The 19735-nt window shown below is 47.7% G+C and overlaps 1 protein-coding gene across 7 annotated transcripts in view; it reads right to left on the bottom strand.

Moving 5' to 3' along the window:
• Nucleotides 1-19693, bottom strand: part of LOC117421976 (solute carrier family 35 member F4-like) — a 22769-nt gene extending 3076 nt beyond the window's left edge. For 4 of the 7 annotated variants that reach the window (XM_058990579.1, XM_058990580.1, XM_058990578.1 and 1 more), the window contains exons 1-3: nt 19281-19693; nt 676-976; nt 378-597 (exon numbers count right to left, since the gene is read on the bottom strand). In XM_058990579.1, coding sequence (XP_058846562.1) covers nt 378-597; nt 676-976; nt 19281-19584 — 825 coding nt within the window. In that variant the 5' untranslated portion in view covers nt 19585-19693. Of the gene's footprint in view, nt 1-377; nt 598-675; nt 977-4422; nt 5209-13384; nt 13963-19280 lie in introns of those variants that run through there. The other 3 variants (XM_058990582.1, XM_058990581.1, XM_058990577.1) reach the window with 3 other exon arrangements.
• Between the last annotated feature and the right edge of the window lie 42 nt (nt 19694-19735).

Genomic DNA, 19735 nt, shown 5'->3' on the forward strand with positions numbered 1-19735 from the left:
TAACACAAGCAGAAACCACAATAGAGAACAACAGGGGACACATTTAATAGGGCGTTAAGGAGGAAAGAAATGACATGTTTAGAAAATTGAGAAAATAGAAAGTATTTCTTTATGCTGGGAGCTGACAGTAAAGTCCGGAGCTGTTTGGACATCATTCTGGACTGGAGTGAAAGGCTTGCTGTTTGAGAGCAGGGTCAGGGTTAGGGTTAGGGTCAGGGTTAGGGTTCATGAGGTCTTTGAAACGGATTGATTAAGCACTCCCATCCTCACCCTCCCTTACCTCCCTCACCACCTCCACCACCCATCACCCATCAACCCTCCCTCACACCCTCCCTCACCCCTCACCCCTCCCTCCTCCCTCACCCCTCACCCCTCACCCTGATGCCCATGAAGCGGTCCTTCAGCACGATCCAGGACAGCAGGAAGACAAAGGCCTTGTGGCAGCAGTAGAGTGCCGACACATCGGTGGCGCTCAGCTTGCGCAGAGCCAGCAGGTACAGGTAATTGGTGAGGGTCCACAGGATGGAGAAGGGGGCTGTGCGCTTCACAAAGAGCTTGAGTGTCAGCCCGTCCTCTCCGAAAATACGACTGCACTCCCTGGGGGACAGAGGGGAGGAGAGGTTAGGGTTAGGGTTAGGCTCAGGGTTAAATACTCGCCAGGAGAGGGGAACCCACCTGAATTTCTGGATGGGGGTCTGCTTGGGGCTGCCTGTGACCAGGTGCCCGGAGTAGTAGATGGGGAAGAAAAGGATGTTCCAGTTGGTGCTGAACCAGGTCATGAAGAAGGGGCAGGAGAAGGACTGGAAGGTCAGCTTCATCACCTGCGTCGTGCCCACCCAGGAGGAGGAGATGGAGAGCACCACCAGCAGTGAGCCCAGGACCCTGAGGGCCGTGCAGGCACAGGACTGGCAATGCGAGGGAGCCCTGCCTGCCTGGCTGCCTGCTGTCTCTGCAGGGGAGTCTGAGCCATCCTCTCCTGCAGGAACACAAGTACATGAGAACGTGACAACATGAGAACACGAGAATGTGAGAACGTGAGAATGTGAGAACATGAGAACACGAGAACGTGAGAATGTGAGAACGCGAGAATGTGAGAACATGAGAACATGAGAACATGAGAACATGAGAACACGAGAACACGAGAATGTGAGAACGTGAGAACATGAGAACGTGACAACACGAGAACACAAGAACACGAGAATGTGAGAACATGAGAACACAAGAACACGAGAATGTGAGAACATGAGAACACAAGAACACGAGAATGTGAGAACATGAGAACACAAGAACACGAGAATGTGAGAACGTGAGAACACAAGAACACGAGAATGTGAGAACGTGAGAACATGGGAACGCGAGAACTTGAGAATGCGAGAACCAGAGAACCAGAGAACACGAGAACCCATGTGAGTCCCTGTGCATATAACACTCTGCTCCCGTGGCTTTTTCGGTGAAGTGCTCTAGTAAGACACTTGATGCTGTCTACATTGATATGTTAATTTACTCCCTGTGCATTTCCTCTAAGTGCTCGCTTTCAAAGGGAAATGTCAAGGGCTGCACAAAATGACGCTGTGATGGTGTTGCTGTTGGCGTCAGCAGCTTTACAATGAAGACTGTTCCTCTCTGAAGATCTCGTCTTTCCTTTCTTTTAATCGGATACTCCACTCCCTGCTACAAACACACACACGCTGCACAAGGCTGCAGTCCAGGGGGGTTTAAGCACTTTATTTTGTGTATGTTCAGACGTTTTCTATTACAAGGCACTGAAACAGAGGCTGAGTAAGCGATATGTGAAAATGAGAAGGGGGGGCGGGAGGGGGGGGTTGGTTGGGTGTGAGATTTACTGTGCTGTGTGTTACTTAGTTGTCTGGTTCCAGTTTGATGAAATGAACACTTTTATTTTTGTTATTTAAAGACTTGTGTCAACTCTTTGAAAACATGGATTGTAAATATGTCCCAATATGTCTTCAATTCTGAAATTGTAATGCCACTACAAGCACACGCCAGCTATTCCCAAAGGTCAAGACTTTTTTTATCCATTTTCTTTTTCTGTTTTTGCTTATAAAGCACAGTTCCTACATCCTGAGGCTCCTTCCCTCTGCACAGAGTGGGTTGGCTGGGGTCCCAGTGCAGTGCGATCCCGGGTCCCTCAGCGAGTGCGATTCATTACACTGAGCTCCCAGCACTGATCAATTTACACAGGAGCTGGGAGAATGAATCAGGTGTGGTTCTTTTACCCACCTCAGCACTTTCATTCACTCCCCGCAGGCATTGTGTTTCCTATCGGCTGCACTTTGTGCCAGTAAGGGAGAGAGGGAGATGGGAGAGAGGAGCAGTGTGACTGGGAGAGGGCAGGAGGATGGGGTAGGGACAGTGTGATTGGTTAAAGGGCAGGGAGAGAGGGGCAGTGTGATTGGTAGGGGAGAAGGATAAGGACAGTGTGATTGGTTAAAGGGCAGGGAGAGAGGCGCAGTGTGATTGGTATAGTAGCTAGGGGAAAGGTAATTGTTTATTAAATATCTTTGCTAGGAATAAATCCTGAGGAGTATTAGGTGACAGACCCAGGTGGACTTGGCAGCATTAGTGTCTGCATCCTAATCAAACGTGCTGCGATACCAGGCGTGTCGGGTAATTAGTGCTGCGCTGATCAGCCACGAGCAGAACGATCCCTTTGTGCATCCCGTTTATTAAAAACTACAGACTGATCTAGTGATTATCTGTGCTCAGAGTCTCCCTGCACATGCTGCGCTGCCTCGCAGAGATACAATCATCCCTTTACTACATGCGCTGCAGCAGCTGTCCTTGACTTTACTTGGTGTTCATTTTCATTGAGCTGTTACAACGACATGAACACGAATTCACGACGTCAAAAATGAAATAGTGCAGTTTCAGAGCTCGCCGCTACTTCAGTCACTGCTTGGGCTCCCCAGGGTCAACGAACTGCGTCGTCAGCGCGGCTGCGGGTTCAACAACGAACTGCATCGTCAGCGCGGCTCCGGGTTCAACTACTTACAGCCGGTCATTTGGAAATCAACAGTGAACTGTCACAGTTAAGAGTTAAAAGGGACTCCTTTGTAAGTAAAGATTACATTGTCATGTAAGGGTGGCTGTGGGCTTAGGGCATAGCCTTTCTTTATGCTGGCTCAGTCATCATTTCCAGTGGATGTTTTGTACAGAGTTGTGTTGCGATTAAGAATAATACATTTTTTGTTGAAAAGTTGAAAATCTACATATAGATGCATTTCTATTCCATATTGATCAGGGTGTATTTCAGGGTGGTCACTTCATGAAGGGGTCCCCAGTTTGAAAACGTCTGAGAACCCCCAGGCTGTCGAACATGACTGCTATTCCCAGCTGTGATTCAGATCACACCACTTTACAGAAATCTCTGTTTGCAGCCCTTGCTGGCAGATGCACTTCCTGGGCAGTTTCATAAAACATAATAAATATTTTGCATGAACCAGAAACAATGAGCCAGTCCTGGCAGACTTTTCAACCCCATCAGCATCCTTCAATGGGACAGTTCACTTTGAAAATCAAACACGCTGTCACCCCGGCGTGGCCGTGGAGTTGGGTTAAACACGCCGTCACCCAGCGTGGCCGCGGAGCTGGGTTAAACACGCCGTCACCCCCGCGTGGCCGCGGAGCTGGGTTAAACACGTCGTCACCCAGCGTGGCCGCGGAGCTGGGTTAAACACGCCGTCACCCAGCGTGGCCGCGGAGCTGGGTTAAACACGCCGTCACCCCGGCGTGGCCGCGGAGCTGGGTTAAACACGCCGTCACCCCGGCGTGGCCGCGGAGCTGGGTTAAACACGCCGTCACCCCGGCGTGGCCGCGGAGCTGGGTTAAACACGCCGTCACCCAGCGTGGCCGCGGAGCTGGGTTAAACACACCGTCACCCCAGCGTGGCCGCGGAGCTGGGTTAAACACGTCGTCACCCCAGCGTGGCCGTGGAGCTGGGTTAAACACCTTGAAGTCAAATACATTGTCGTCTGTCCCTAGCCTCTCTTGTTTATTATCAGACTCAGGGAAGCTCCTAGTTGAATGATTTAACCCTGTGCCATCGCCTGCTGCTTCAAACCTGAAACAGCAAACCTGATTAACATTGATCCAATCCCCCAAAACATCCTCTGCAGGTCATTTATTTTTTATCTGTCTTTTTTTATTTATTCCTTAAATTAAAAGAAATAATCAGATGTTTTACATGAAAAGTATTTGAGCACATCTTAGTATCAACGTCTTAAAAACTAAAAAACAAAATAAATAAAACATTAAGAAACAACCAACACTTTCTGTGAGACTGATTGTCCAGCATACTGAACGTTTCACTGTAAGTCATACAACTGTAAGTCGCCCTGTGTAAGGGCTAATAAATCAATAATAATAATAATAATAACTGGATAGCGCCCCCTGGGTGTTTACCTTCAGAGACGGTGCAGGTGAGCACAGAGGTGCTGTAGGAGCTGAGGGGTGCCACGCGGGCAGAGTGCTTCTTCATCCTCCCCTGGGACTCCGTGCTCTCCACAGACTCGATGTCTCCGATATGAACAGGCTATCGAGACTATTCACCCACCCACCACACTGTGGTCCTGAGCTTTCTCCTCACACACCCACCACACTGTGGCCCTGAGCGCTCTCCTCACACACCCACCACACTGTGGCCCTGAGCTCTCTCCTCACACACCCACCACACTGTGGCCCTGAGCTCTCTCCTCACACACCCACCACACTGTGGACCTGAGCTCTCTCCTCACACACCCACCACACTGTGGCCCTGAGCTCTCTCCTCACACATCCCTGGCACCCACGCTCTCTCTCTCCCCTTCTCTTTCTGTTCCACTCTTTCTTTCTCTCACACACTCGTTTTTTTATCTCTCCTGCTCAGTATCTCTCTCTTTCTCTGTTTCCTTCTCTCCTTTTTCTCTTTCTCTCTCGTTCCTTCTTGCTGTATATTTCAATCTCCGTTCCCCTCGCTCAAGTTTTTAATCTCTCTCCTCTCCTCTGTTTTTTTTATCTCCACCTTGCCCTCACTCCCTCTCTGTTTCTGAGGGCTGTGCTGTTTGATGGTCCCTCTTGTGTTGTGCCCTGCAGTCCAGGCTCAGTGCTCAGTGCTCAGTCTCACACGCTCCGGCCAGCTCTCTTCTCTCTCCCACAGAGATTGATGTTGCGGGCTGAGTCTGCATTGGAGTTCTGCTGCTACCGATGTATCTGCTAGCTGCTATAGTCACACATCCAGCCCTGCCCCCTCTCTCTCCCTCTAGTCTCCCTTCCTCTGTCTCTTTCTCTCTCTCTCACTCCCTCTCTCTCTCTCTAGCCCCCCCTCCCGTGGCTCTCTCTCCTTCTCCTGCTCCCAGCAACTCAGCATTCTGTTTCAAATGAAATTCAGAGCTGTTAGCCTGCTAATTATGCTTCGGCACACAAAGTGCAATATATTTATAGCAGTATTATTGTTTCTGCAACTAGAGACAAGGCTACAGAATCCAGGGTTGTTGGAACAAGCAAAAGCTAACAACGCAGAGGCCTGTACCATGAGACACACGAATCTTCACTGCTGCGGGAGTGTTTTTATATAACAGCCAGAAAACAGTCGTTCATTTTGTTTATTGGACAGGATAACAGACCAGTACCACATTGTAAAAACAACGAAGCGCGGTCATTCGAGAGAGTCTACAGTATGTACAGGATGGGCACCTTGCTAGATTTGCAAAGTTCTCTCTTTAGAAATGGTGCAAACACTGCAGTGGAGTCGCAATGCGCTGGGCCAGTGATTGTTATTATACCTGCTGAAGTCAGTAATGGACAGAACAGGTCCAGCAGCCACGGCTAGTAATACACATCGTCTTGCTAAGAGGATCTGAGGGTCAGCAGCTTCAACACAGTTCAGCAGGAGCGAGTAACCTGACAATCAGCAGCCTCTACATCCAGCCCCTGAGTGTGGAGCAGCGAGGCTGCGGAGCTGCAGGTCAGAGCTCTGCAATATCAGCTGCTAGTCTGAATGCTGCCTGTCGGACCGGGACCGGGACCGCTCCCCCGTACAAACCTGAACACACATTCCAGTGACAAAGTTTAACAATCGAACCTAAACCTCTCTTCTGATTCCGGGAGCGTGTCCCAGCGAGCGAGGAGGGGTGCAGGGCAGCACTGCTGACGCAAACCCTGAATTCACCTGTCAGTCCTGGTGTAACCCTACAGTGAGGGGAACAATACCAAAGCTGGCTCTGAAGCAGCAAAGAGCTGCCAGGGAACATTAGCACCAAGGCTGCCGCATGTAAAATGTCACATCAGAACTACCAGGCTTCAAAGAATGCAAAAAAAGCAAGACAAAACTGTACCAGCAAGCAATTAGCGGTGGTCTCCTGTGTAATATTATACGGGCCTTACCGTAGACGCCTCTGTAAACAAGGCCCCTGGCTGGGGTCCATGCTCGATTCTGCAGTCGGCAGCATTTCTCGAGTAAAGAGCTGTTCAGGGAAACCTCGCTGACTTCAGCCCAAAAAGAGTTCACTGTGAAAGAGTGGAGACTGCAGTACAGTGAGGCGCAGGAATCATAGGGAGATACAGGAAAGCATGGGGACATGAGGGCTAACCAGGGATTGAGAGTTGTTTGATGTGACTGTGAGTCTGTCCTGTTGTTTGATGTGACTGTGAGTCTGTCCTGTTGTTTGATGTGACTGTCTGTCTGTCCTGTTGTTTGATGTGACTGTGAGTCTGTCCTGTTGTTTGATGTGACTGTGAGTCTGTCCTGTTGTTTGATGTGACTGTCTGTCTGTCCGGTTGTTTGATGTGACTGTGAGTCTGTCCTGTTGTTTGATGTGACTGTGAGTCTGTCCTGTTGTTTGATGTGACTGTGAGTCTGTCCTGTTGTTTGATGTGACTGTGAGTCTGTGTGTTCTCCAGCGTGCTGTGTGTCTGTCCTGTTGTTTGATGTGACTGTGTGTTCTCCAGCGTGCTGTGTGTCTGTCCTGTTGTTTGATGTGACTGTGTGTTCTCCAGCGTGCTGTGAGTCTGTCCTGTTGTTTGATGTGACTCTGTGTTCTCCAGCATGCTGTGTGTCTGTCCTGTTGTTTGATGTGACTGTGTGTTCTCCAGCGTGCTGTGTGTCTGTCCTGTTGTTTGATGTGACTGTGTGTTCTCCAGCGTGCTGTGTGTCTGTCCTGTTGTTTGATGTGACTGTGTGTTCTCCAGCGTGCTGTGAGTCTGTCCTGTTGTTTGATGTGACTCTGTGTTCTCCAGCATGCTGTGTGTCTGTCCTGTTGTTTGATGTGACTGTGTGTTCTCCAGCGTGCTGTGTGTCTGTCCTGTTGTTTGATGTGACTGTGTGTTCTCCAGCGTGCTGTGTGTCTGTCCTGTTGTTTGATGTGACTGTGTGTTCTCCAGCGTGCTGTGAGTCTGTCCTGTTGTTTGATGTGACTCTGTGTTCTCCAGCATGCTGTGTGTCTGTCCTGTTGTTTGATGTGACTGTGTGTTCTCCAGCGTGCTGTGTGTCTGTCCTGTTGTTTGATGTGACTGTGTGTTCTCCAGCGTGCTGTGTGTCTGTCCTGTTGTTTGATGTGACTGTGTGTTCTCCAGCGTGCTGTGAGTCTGTCCTGTTGTTTGATGTGACTCTGTGTTCTCCAGCATGCTGTGTGTCTGTCCTGTTGTTTGATGTGACTGTGTGTTCTCCAGCGTGCTGTGTGTCTGTCCTGTTGTTTGATGTGACTGTGTGTTCTCCAGCGTGCTGTGTGTCTGTCCTGTTGTTTGATGTGACTGTGTGTTCTCCAGCGTGCTGTGAGTCTGTCCTGTTGTTTGATGTGACTCTGTGTTCTCCAGCATGCTGTGTGTCTGTCCTGTTGTTTGATGTGACTGTGTGTTCTCCAGCGTGCTGTGTGTCTGTCCTGTTGTTTGATGTGACTGTGTGTTCTCCAGCGTGCTGTGTGTCTGTCCTGTTGTTTGATGTGACTGTGTGTTCTCCAGCGTGCTGTGTGTCTGTCCTGTTGTTTGATGTGACTGTGTGTTCTCCAGCGTGCTGTGTGTCTGTCCTGTTGTTTGATGTGACTGTGTGTTCTCCAGCGTGCTGTGTGTCTGTCCTGTTGTTTGATGTGACTGTGTGTTCTCCAGCGTGCTGTGTGTCTGTCCTGTTGTTTGATGTGACTGTGTGTTCTCCAGCGTGCTGTGTGTCTGTCCTGTTGTTTGATGTGACTGTGTGTCTGTCCTGTTGTTTGATGTGACTGTGTGTTCTCCAGCGTGCTGTGTGTCTGTCCTGTTGTTTGATGTGACTGTGTGTCTGTCCTGTTGTTTGATGTGACTGTGTGTTCTCCAGCGTGCTGTGTGTCTGTCCTGTTGTTTGATGTGACTGTGTGTCTGTCCTGTTGTTTGATGTGACTGTGTGTTCTCCAGCGTGCTGTGTGTCTGTCCTGTTGTTTGATGTGACTGTGTGTCTGTCCTGTTGTTTGATGTGACTGTGTGTTCTCCAGCGTGCTGTGTGTCTGTCCTGTTGTTTGATGTGACTGTGTGTTCTCCAGCGTGCTGTGTGTCTGTCCTGTTGTTTGATGTGACTGTGTGTTCTCCAGCGTGCTGTGTGTCTGTCCTGTTGTTTGATGTGACTGTGTGTCTGTCCTGTTGTTTGATGTGACTGTGTGTTCTCCAGCGTGCTGTGAGTCTGTCCTGTTGTTTGATGTGACTGTGTGTTCTCCAGCGTGCTGTGTGTCTGTCCTGTTGTTTGATGTGACTGTGTGTCTGTCCTGTTGTTTGATGTGACTGTGTGTTCTCCAGCGTGCTGTGTGTCTGTCCTGTTGTTTGATGTGACTGTGTGTTCTCCAGCGTGCTGTGTGTCTGTCCTGTTGTTTGATGTGACTGTGTGTCTGTCCTGTTGTTTGATGTGACTGTGTGTTCTCCAGCGTGCTGTGAGTCTGTCCTGTTGTTTGATGTGACTCTGTGTTCTCCAGCGTGCTGTGTGTCTGTCCTGTTGTTTGATGTGACTGTGTGTTCTCCAGCGTGCTGTGTGTCTGTCCTGTTGTTTGATGTGACTGTGTGTCTGTCCTGTTGTTTGATGTGACTGTGTGTTCTCCAGCGTGCTGTGTGTCTGTCCTGTTGTTTGATGTGACTGTGTGTTCTCCAGCGTGCTGTGTGTCTGTCCTGTTGTTTGATGTGACTGTGTGTCTGTCCTGTTGTTTGATGTGACTGTGTGTTCTCCAGCATGCTGTGTGTCTGTCCTGTTGTTTGATGTGACTGTGTGTTCTCCAGCGTGCTGTGTGTCTGTCCCCGGTTGCTATCAGCTCCACACTCATTCCCTGTGTCTCCCTCCCTCGTCTCTGCCAGCAGGAGCGACTCGTTTCAGTACAGTGCAGTCAGTGCAGCTGCTTATTTCAGGACAAACGTGTCATCACAGGGAAAGTGAACGCCTTCCTTGAGACCGGTTTTCAAACTTGTATTGCTTTTATTTCAAGTCCCTTTAGCATCCACAATAAATTGCACTGGTCTACCCTGCATCTTAATAATGAGCACTAGTCTACACACTCCACTCTCAGCTCTGCAGCGCTGTCATTACCAGCACATTAATAATAATGAGCACTAGTCTACACACTCCACTCTCAGCTCTGCAGCGCTGTCATTACCAGCACATTAATAATAATGAGCACTAGTCTACACACTCCACTCTCAGCTCTGCAGCGCTGTCATTACCAGCACATTAATAATAATGAGCACTAGTCTACACACTCCACTCTCAGCTCTGCAGCGCTGTCATTACCAGCACATTAATAATAATGAGCACTAGTCTACACACTCCACTCTCAGCTCTGCAGCGCTGTCATTACCAGCACATTAATAATAATGAGCACTAGTCTACACACTCCACTCTCAGCTCTGCAGCGCTGTCATTACCAGCACATTAATAATAATGAGCACTAGTCTACACACTCCACTCTCAGCTCTGCAGCGCTGTCATTACCAGCACATTAATAATAATGAGCACTAGTCTACACACTCCACTCTCAGCTCTGCAGCGCTGTCATTACCAGCACATTAATAATAATGAGCACTAGTCTACACACTCCACTCTCAGCTCTGCAGCGCTGTCATTACCAGCACATTAATAATAATGAGCACTAGTCTACACACTCCACTCTCAGCTCTGCAGCGCTGTCATTACCAGCACATTAATAATAATGAGCACTAGTCTACACACTCCACTCTCAGCTCTGCAGCGCTGTCATTACCAGCACATTAATAATAATGAGCACTAGTCTACACACTCCACTCTCAGCTCTGCAGCGCTGTCATTACCAGCACATTAATAATAATGAGCACTAGTCTACACACTCCACTCTCAGCTCTGCAGCGCTGTCATTACCAGCACATTAATAATAATGAGCACTAGTCTACACACTCCACTCTCAGCTCTGCAGCACATTTATTCAAAACTGCCCTTAATCAGTGGCTTTTGAAGTTCTGGTGTGCAGATTGAATTGATATTAATATTCATAAGGCAGTGGTCCGAATCACTGTTCATATCGGGAGGGGGGGGCTGTGTGGTCGTGCCTATGCCAGGATGCAGACGTGACTGCTTATCACTGGCAGTGTTTGCACAGATGGGGGGAGAGAGGGAGGGAGAGAGGAGGGAGGAGGGAAGGAGAGGAAGCACTCTGGTATACTTCTGCCTCTGCTGCTTATCACTGAGAATGTGTTTGCACAGACGCAGGGGAGAGAGAGGGAACAGAAACAATTCAACAACATGAGCACCCCCTCCTCCCTCTCCCCTTTCCTTCTCCCTCTCCCCTCTCTCACTCCCCCCTCTGCCTCTTCCCTCTCCCTATCCCTCCTCTCCCCTCTCCCCTCTCCCTCTCTCCCTCCCCTCTCCTCTCCCTCTCTCCCTCCCCTCTCCTCTCCCCTCTCCCTCTCCCTCTCTCCCCTCTCCTCTCCCCTCTCTCTCCCCTCTCTCTCCTCTCTCCTCTCCTCTCCCTCTCCTCTCCCTCTCCCCCTGTGTTGGCATGCCAGTCTCGCTCCTCAGTAATGACACATGCCTGTCTCCATTAGGACATCATCACGACTCACATACTTCCTCTCCTCTCCTCCCCTCTCCTCTCCCCTCCCCTCTCCTCTCCTCTCCCTCTCTCCCTCTCTCCCTCTCCTCTCCCCTCCCCTCTCCTCTCCTCTCCTCTCTCTCTCCTCTCCCTCTTCCCCTGTGTTGGCATGCCAGTCTCGCTGCTCAGTAATGACACATGCCTGTCTCCATTAGGACTCCATCACGACTCACATACTTCCTCTCCTCTCCCCTCTCCTCTCCTCTCCTCTCCCCTCCCCTCTCCTCTCCTCTCTCTCTCCTCTCCCTCTCCCCCTGTGTTGGCATGCCAGTCTCGCTCCTCAGTAATGACACATGCCTGTCTCCATTAGGACTCCATCACGACTCGCATACTTCCTCTCCTCTCCCCTCTCCTCTCCTCTCCTCTCCCCTCCCCTCTCCTCCCCTCTCCTCTCCTCTCCCCCTCTTCCTCTCTCCCCTCTCCTCTCCTCTCCCCTCTCTCTGTCCTCTCCCTCTCCCCCTGTGTTGGCATGCCAGTCTCGCTGCTCAGTAATGACACATGCCTGTCTCCATTAGGACTCCATCACGACTCGCACACTTCCTCTCGCTGCACAAATGAAGGGAAATGGAGCTGAGGATCACCTCCGACCCCTCCAGGAACCAGAGGAGAGACAGAGAGAGAGAGAGAGAGAGAGATAGAGGGGGAGAGAGAGAGTGTGATAGAGAGGGGGATACAGGGAGTGAATACAGAGGGGGGGAGAGAGTGTGATAGAGAGGGGGATACAGGGAGTGAATACAGAGGGGGAGAGAGAGTGTGATAGAGAGGGGGATACAGGGAGTGAATACAGAGGGGGAGATAGAGAGGGGGATACAGGGAGTGAATACAGAGGGGGAGAGAGAGTGTGATAGAGAGAGAGGAGATGTAGAGAGAGAGAATTACATCTACTTCGTTCTTATTCTTATTTGTAATTTCTCTATCTTTGCTGAACTGACTTTGACAAACTCAATAAGGACATCAATCAAACTAAGAAAAAAGGCTACATCCCATTCCCTCCCTCCCTCTCCCTCTCTTCTTTACTCCTCAGTCTGAGCAGCCCTGTGATTGCTGTCAGGATGAGAAATGCCTCGTCGGCTCTGTGGACTCTTTGTATTCTTGTGAATATTAAGAGCTCTCTTAGCAGGTACAGACTCCTGGGTGGAGGAGGGGGCGGGCAGTGCCGGGAGCATCTTGTCTTTGTTTTCCTCCCGTTTCTTTTAAAGCGATCTGCCTGTGTATTAACGCACTTGATATATACTGTGTATCTCGTTTTAAACTCGCTGCCTCCAGGCTTGTACAGTACACTGCAGCAGCCAGTTGCAAATAACAATATATTTAGAGCCGAGATAGAAGGTAACCCTTCGGAGAAGCGTCAAGGAGAGAAATGTTCACAACAGTGCCTTCAGCAGCAGAGCCATTCTTTCTGGGTTCAGTTAGAATGATAATGTTTATCGACATGGTGCTCATGAAACAATTGTATTTCTATTAGGTATTAGACAGAATGACAATTTTACAAAAAATCGATCACTAAATAAAAAGATAATAGTTTGCCATGTTGTTGTTTTTTTAATGCGCTCTACCATACCTACTTGCAGAGAAAATGAGCCTCTGCTAACCTCTGCCTCCGAGATTTGTAGAAAACTTGTTTATAAACATCTCTCCAGACAGGTGCAGCCATTTCCAGACATAATAATAACAATATAATAATAATAATAATAATAATAATAATAATAATAATAATAATAATAATAAAAGACCCATTTTCTTCATGCACACAGATACATCGATAAAGACCTCAGATCATCCTGACCCGAGACAGTATGTTTGTACACAAGATCACTTCTAAAAAATTCAAATAAAAAACGTCTCAAAGCTCTTATTTTCTGTTTATAAGGTCGTGACCCCAACCTAGGAAAACTATTAGGAGGGGAAAACAACGAGACGTTTAAGGTCACTGGAAACTAGTGTCGGGTCAAATAGACCCGAAAAATAATAGGAGAGTTACGAAACTACAAAGTCCACAATGCACCTGGCTGAGCTTCCTGCCAAATCAATACTCAAGAGGCTGACACGTGGAGTGTGAATTTCGTGGCACGATATCAAGATTCAGCCAGTGTCAACATTTAAAATTATTCTTTTTTAATTTATATTTGGAAAAGGAGACCCTATATGAAAAAGGTAGGCGAAGTTACTATTTTATTGTTTCAAATTAGGATATGTAACCAGCCTCTGATATGGTCGCTAATATCAAGTAAGCACATTTGCGGTTATAGCATTTAAACGACCATATTTTTATAAATCAAATTTCAGTTGTATTTATAATTTTTTTGTTTGCTTGTGTAAGTTACCTGTAAGAATGTTTGCTCAAAGTGAAACTTAGCGGTCAGCGTGTGTCTGTGTCCGTGCTCATCCTTAGCGGTCAGCGTGTGTCTGTGTCCGTGCTCATCCTTAGCGGTCAGCGTGTGTCTGTGTCCGTGCTCATCCTTAGCGGTCAGCGTGTGTCTGTGTCCGTGCTCATCCTTAGCGGTCAGCGTGTGCCTGTGTCCGTGCTCATCCTTAGCGGTCAGCGTGTGTCTGTGTCCGTGCTCATCCTTAGCGGTCAGCATGTGTCTGTGTTCGTGCTCATCCTTAGCCGTGAGGTTTTTAATTGCCCCGTACTCCAACACAGAAGCACAAGTGTGTAAAAAAAATCTTCATAGAAAAGTGTATTATGTGCTGTTGAGTGCTGTGGAAAGGTACTCTTGTATATTCATGTAATATAGCAATATATCGTTTTCTTAAAGTTTAGTTTACTGCAAGTAGTTTACACGTTTACAAAAAATGAATACAAAGTAAACGTGGCAGCCTTGATTCCACTTTTGCTGTGGTTTTATAAGTAAGGTGACCATATGGCGCCGTGTTCAGTGGGACACTTCAGGCTTTTCAACTCCCAACCCAAAGCATTGTGGTAAGCGTAGTCCTGCTTCTCAGTAAGCAGTGAAACAGGATCCACTCTGAATCAACAAGAACCTTTCACAAAACCATTAGTCCTGCAGTATGCATAGTCTGCCCCCCAGTGGCTACAACAGGAACTGACACTGTACCCTTGAGCAAGGTACTTTACCTAGATTGCTCCAGTAAAAACCCAACTGTATAAATGGGTAATTGTATGTAAAAATAATGTGATATCTGTATAATGTGAAATAATGTATAATGTGATATCTTGTAAGAATTGTAAGTCGCCCTGGATAAGGGCGTCTGCTAAGAAATAAATAATTATATACGAGTGGCACATGTGTCTACTAAAGGATACTTTTTTCTAAAGTCAGTAAAACCAGCAACAATATGCTTTTTGTAATTGCTCTTATTTGAAATCGTTCTTATCCAGTTATCATACTTTATGGAATCTACTCTTATAAGCAAATATCGTTACTATCAGTTTAACTGCTCTTGGTCGAATTCACTTTAAATGTAATTATTCACTGTATTCTTTATTTTGCTCTTATTTGAATCTGATCTCACTTTCTACTGACTTTACTGTACTTTATAACTGCTCTTATCTGTACTGTGATGCTTTGTATTGTGATGCTTTGCAATGTGATACTTTGTATTGTGATGCTTTGCAATGTGATACTTTGTATTTTGATATTTTGCAATGTGATACTTTGTATTGTGATATTTTGCAATGTGATACTTTGTATTGTGATATTTTGCAATGTGATACTTTGTATTTTGATATTTTGCAATGTGATACTTTGTATTGTGATATTTTGCAATGTGATACTTTGTATTTTGATATTTTGCAATGTGATACTTTGTATTGTGATGCTTTGCAATGTGATACTTTGTATTTTGATATTTTGCAATGTGATACTTTGTATTTTTGATGCTTTGCAATGTGATACTTTGTATTGTGATGCTTTGTAATAACTGTAAGTTGCCCTGGATAAGGGCGTCTGCTAATAAATAAGTAATAATAATAATAATAATAATAATAATAGTAGTAATAGTAATACTAAGAGTGTTTTCAAACTCGAGCGTGGAATCTGTTGTAAGGGTGTAGCGGGGTGAACCCGTGCTTGTCCCGTCACTGTCTTAACCCCAGCGTTCTTCAGTTGAACGGTTTATTGCAACACACAAAGGTACAGGACTCTCCTGGCTTGGACTCATTATCTGACCGCTATGGAGCTCCCCTTTACCTTCGGGGTCACTTAAAGGGGCAGCAGCAAACAATAGGCATACATTAACTGGGGCAGCAGTGTGGAGTAGTGGTTATGGCTCTGGACTCTTGACCGGAGGGTTGTGGGTTCAATCCCCAGTGGGGGACACTGCTGTTGTATCCTTGAGCAAGGTACTTTACCTAGATTGCTCCAGTAAAAACCCAACTGTATAAATGGGTAATTGTATGTAAAAAAAAAAAAAAAAATTGTGATATCTGTATAATGTGAAATAATGTATAATGTGATATCTTGTAACAATTGTAAGTCACCCTGGATAAGGGTGTCTGCTAAGAAATAAATAATTAACACTTAAAGGAGGGGCCGCAATTCACAGTGGGGTTCGTTACACAGGGCAGAACACCCGTCACCCCTGTGAGGAATTCAAGCCCCCCCAGTTTGAAAACACCCATCACCCCTGTGAGGAATTCAAGCACCCCCAGTTTGAAAACACCCATCACCCCTGTGAGGAATTCAAGCACCCCCAGTTTGAAAACACCCATCACCCCTGTGAGGAATTCAAGCACCCCCAGTTTGAAAAACATCATCGCTTTTACTGAAGTTGTCTTTCTCACTCTGCTCAGTTAACTACATGACCGCAAAACCACATGCAGAAGGTTCTGGCTGCATTGAATGTTGCCCAAGGCACTGTGCTGCAGGCATGTCCTCACAGTGCAGTTCTATGATTCCCCCACACGAGGGCACTATAAAACTGCTCATTTGCAAGCAGAAATGTATTTATTCTGTTTACGCAACAGGGACCCTCTGTAAGAAGGAACATACCCCCAGAAACCTCAAGTCTGATGAGTTTCCTAATTGGTTGTACCAGTCAGTGTTTGGAATGAACCCTCATTTACTGGAATGCATCCTAGACAAATTACAAAACCGTTTTCTATTCTTATAAACCACTGGATTGCCTCACTCTCGGATATTCATCCAACTGAGGAGCCTCGTATTAAAATGGTTTATTAGCTTGCACATGGATTAAAATAACATTTGTTTTAATTCAAGGGTAACTGTATTGGTCAGGAATAGAGCATGTTAATGTGAATGTGTGGAATAATAGATTTGTGTAGAAATCCTGAGTGACGCGACCCGCTCAGCTCTGCTGGGTGTCTGTGGTCTCTAGCTGGGTTTATTTCGTGGGGTCAGTAGTGACTGGAGCTTGACCGTGACATGAAAGTCATGTCTGCTCACTTTTGAAATGTCTGGTTACAAAAGCCCTGCTTTCCTTTGCTGAGAGAGAGAGAGAAAAACAAACACACAAGACAGGACTCCCCCTGCACCCCACGAGGTAGTGTCTTCACCAGGGAAACACACTTTCCTGACTAGGACTCCCCCTGCACCCCACGAGGTAGTGTCTTCACCAGGGAAACACACTTTCCTGACTAGGACTCCCCCTGCACCCCACGAGGTAGTGTCTTCACCAGGGAAACACACTTTCCTGACTAGGACTCCCCCTGCACCCCACGAGGTAGTGCCTTCACCAGGGAAACACACTTTCCTGACTAGGACTCCCCCTGCACCCCACGAGGTAGTGTCTTCACCAGGGAAGCACACTTTCCTGACTCGGACTCCCCCTGCAACCCACGAGGTAGTGTCTTCACCAGGGAAACACACTTTCCTGACTAGGACTCCCCCTGCACCCCACGAGGTAGTGCCTTCACCAGGGAAACACACTTTCCTGACTAGGACTCCCCCTGCACCCCACGAGGTAGTGTCTTCACCAGGGAAGCACACTTTCCTGACTCGGACTCCCCCTGCAACCCACGAGGTAGTGTCTTCACCAGGGAAACACACTTTCCTGACTAGGACTCCCCCTGCACCCCACGAGGTAGTGCCTTCACCAGGGAAACACACTTTCCTGACTAGGACTCCCCCTTCACCCCACGAGGTAGTGTCTTCACCAGGGAAACACACTTTCCTGACTAGGACTCCCCCTGCACCCCACGAGGTAGTGCCTTCACCAGGGAAACACACTTTCCTGACTAGGACTCCCCCTGCACCCCACGAGGTAGTGTCTTCACCAGGGAAACACACTTTCCTGACTAGGACTCCCCCTGCACCCCACGAGGTAGTGCCTTCACCAGGGAAACACACTTTCCTGACAGTGTAAAACCAGAAAATATTCCCTCTGGAAATCTGGAATGTATTGGCAGTGATGGAGCGATCAATGAGCAGATTGATACACACAGGCTGGGGAACAAAGGGACAGATTGTGTTAAATGGGTTTTAGATCAGCTGCGTGCACGTGGACACAGTGACAGACCTCTGACCCACTCCGCTCCCCTCTGACATCAGGGAGAGGATTTTTTCATCTTGCTAGAAAGAGCCAACAATACATGAAGCAAATATCAGCAGAGACCTCCCCCAGTCTTCAGGATTACTACCGTACTGCCAGATACTGTCTCCAGTACAATCCCTCAGCTCTAACCACAGTCCCTCAGCTCTAACCACTAGACCACACTGCCTCCCTCCCTCCCAGTCCCTCAGCTCTAACCACTAGACCACACTGCCTCCCTCCCAGTCCCTCAGCTCTAACCACTAGACCACACTGCCTCCCTCCCTCCCAGTCCCTCAGCTCTAACCACTAGACCACACTGCCTCCCTCCCTCCCAGTCCCTCAGCTCTAACCACTAGACCACACTGCCTCCCTCCCAGTCCCTCAGCTCTAACCACTAGACCACACTGCCTCCCTCCCAGTCCCTCAGCTCTAACCACTAGACCACACTGTGAAAGGCACAGAAAACACACCAGTGCTGTTCAGAACGAGGCCGAGGCTTCAGATAGCTGGGCTTTATTTACAGCTCTTCAGTTAGACCTGCTCGTTTGTTCTTCAGCCGTTTCTCATTCTTCCTGTTGAAATTGAGCTGATGAGTGCGAATTGGTTTTGCTAAACGGCGGTCTGAGCTGTAGATGCGCTGGATTGAGAGCGTGCGTCGTGTTAAAGACCCGCGGGGCGCTGCGCGACAGATATGGATGTGTTTGTGTGCGAGGGTGAGCCACAGAGAGCTTGTAATGCGAAGCCCTGGAGCAGTTAAGCAGCGTCGGGAATCTGTCACAACCATTCACTATTCACAGGAGTCATTTACACACGGAGCTGAAACACAAACTTTATACCGTCCGCGCTTTGACAATATTTACATTTCTTACCTGTTTAATATGTTATATTGTGTGGGGGTGTATGTGTAGTATTTGAATGTTTTTATTTATACACACTCACACACACACACACACACACACACACACACACACACTCTCACACACACACACACACACACACACATCCACACATGCTTGGAATCATCCCAGTAAGATTAGCTGACCTGTTTACTTATTCTTTAGATACAGAACATACCTGTATATACACCTAAAGAATACACGGCAAAGCGGACCTGAGGCCAGTTCAAACACAGCGGGGTTTAAACACGTCGCACTGGCGGCAGTGTCCAGTTTCATTATTGGACACGATACAGAACTTCAGATCTGTACGTGGCGGTGTCTTTACACTGAGAAGCACATTCACGCTAAAATCACTCGCACAACTGAGATGAATTCTTATGAATTTCGTATTGCAGAAGGCTATACTAAATACAAAGAACAGTTTGACGTGTTCTCATATAAAATGGCAATTTGTACAGATTTTATAATTATTGTTTTGTTCCCTATATTGTATTACTTCATCTGTTTTTATTATATATATATATATAGTGTGTGTGTTTTTGTATTTTTTTGCTTATATATTGCTGTTATTATTATTATTATTATTATTATTATTATTATTATTATTATTATTATTAATCAACGCGTTTTAAACACGCTGTTGTGCGTTGAGTTTCCGCACGTCCACAGAACAGTCTCTAAAGTATTTGAAGCTGGCACTGAAACGTGCTGATGAATGATGAATGACTGTCCTCGAGCTTGCATCTGAGTGAGCGGCTCCTCCCACTCGCCTGCCCTGTTCCTTATATGTAGATATCTATATAAATAGAGACATCTCCTGCTGCTTTAACCTCCACTCTTTAATAAACCCCAGCAGGGGACTTACTCTTGTGGCTAGAGTATCCAGGGTAGTAGCCGTAGTACCCCGTGATCCTCAGGATCCGGTCTTCAATGGTGAGCACTCCATTGGTCGGGGGTTTGTCGACTTCTCCAAAACAAGGGCGGCCGCCCGGCTCCTTCTCCGTTCGTGAAGGGGACCCCTTGCCCGGGAGATGCGTAGCTGTTTTCAGCGGCTGCAGTCCGAAACTCTCCACCTCTGCATCCCTGCCACTAGCGCCGGTAGAAGCCGTGCTGACCATCGCAGGTCCGGCCAGGCACAGGGCAGGTCGCGGGGGCTCCGCGCTCACCATCCGGACACGGTCAATGATATCAACGCGGGAGAAGAGCGGTGGAAGAGAACATTCCTGCAGACTCGCGCTCTGCAATGCCAGGACAGCGAGTGACCGGAGAGGGGATGGTGGGGAGGTAATGTGTCTATGTCACCGCCAGAGGGCGCCCCTC

The sequence above is a fragment of the Acipenser ruthenus genome, chromosome 18 (genome assembly GCF_902713425.1).
Source record: "Acipenser ruthenus chromosome 18, fAciRut3.2 maternal haplotype, whole genome shotgun sequence".
Classification (NCBI taxonomy): Eukaryota; Metazoa; Chordata; class Actinopteri; order Acipenseriformes; family Acipenseridae; genus Acipenser; species Acipenser ruthenus.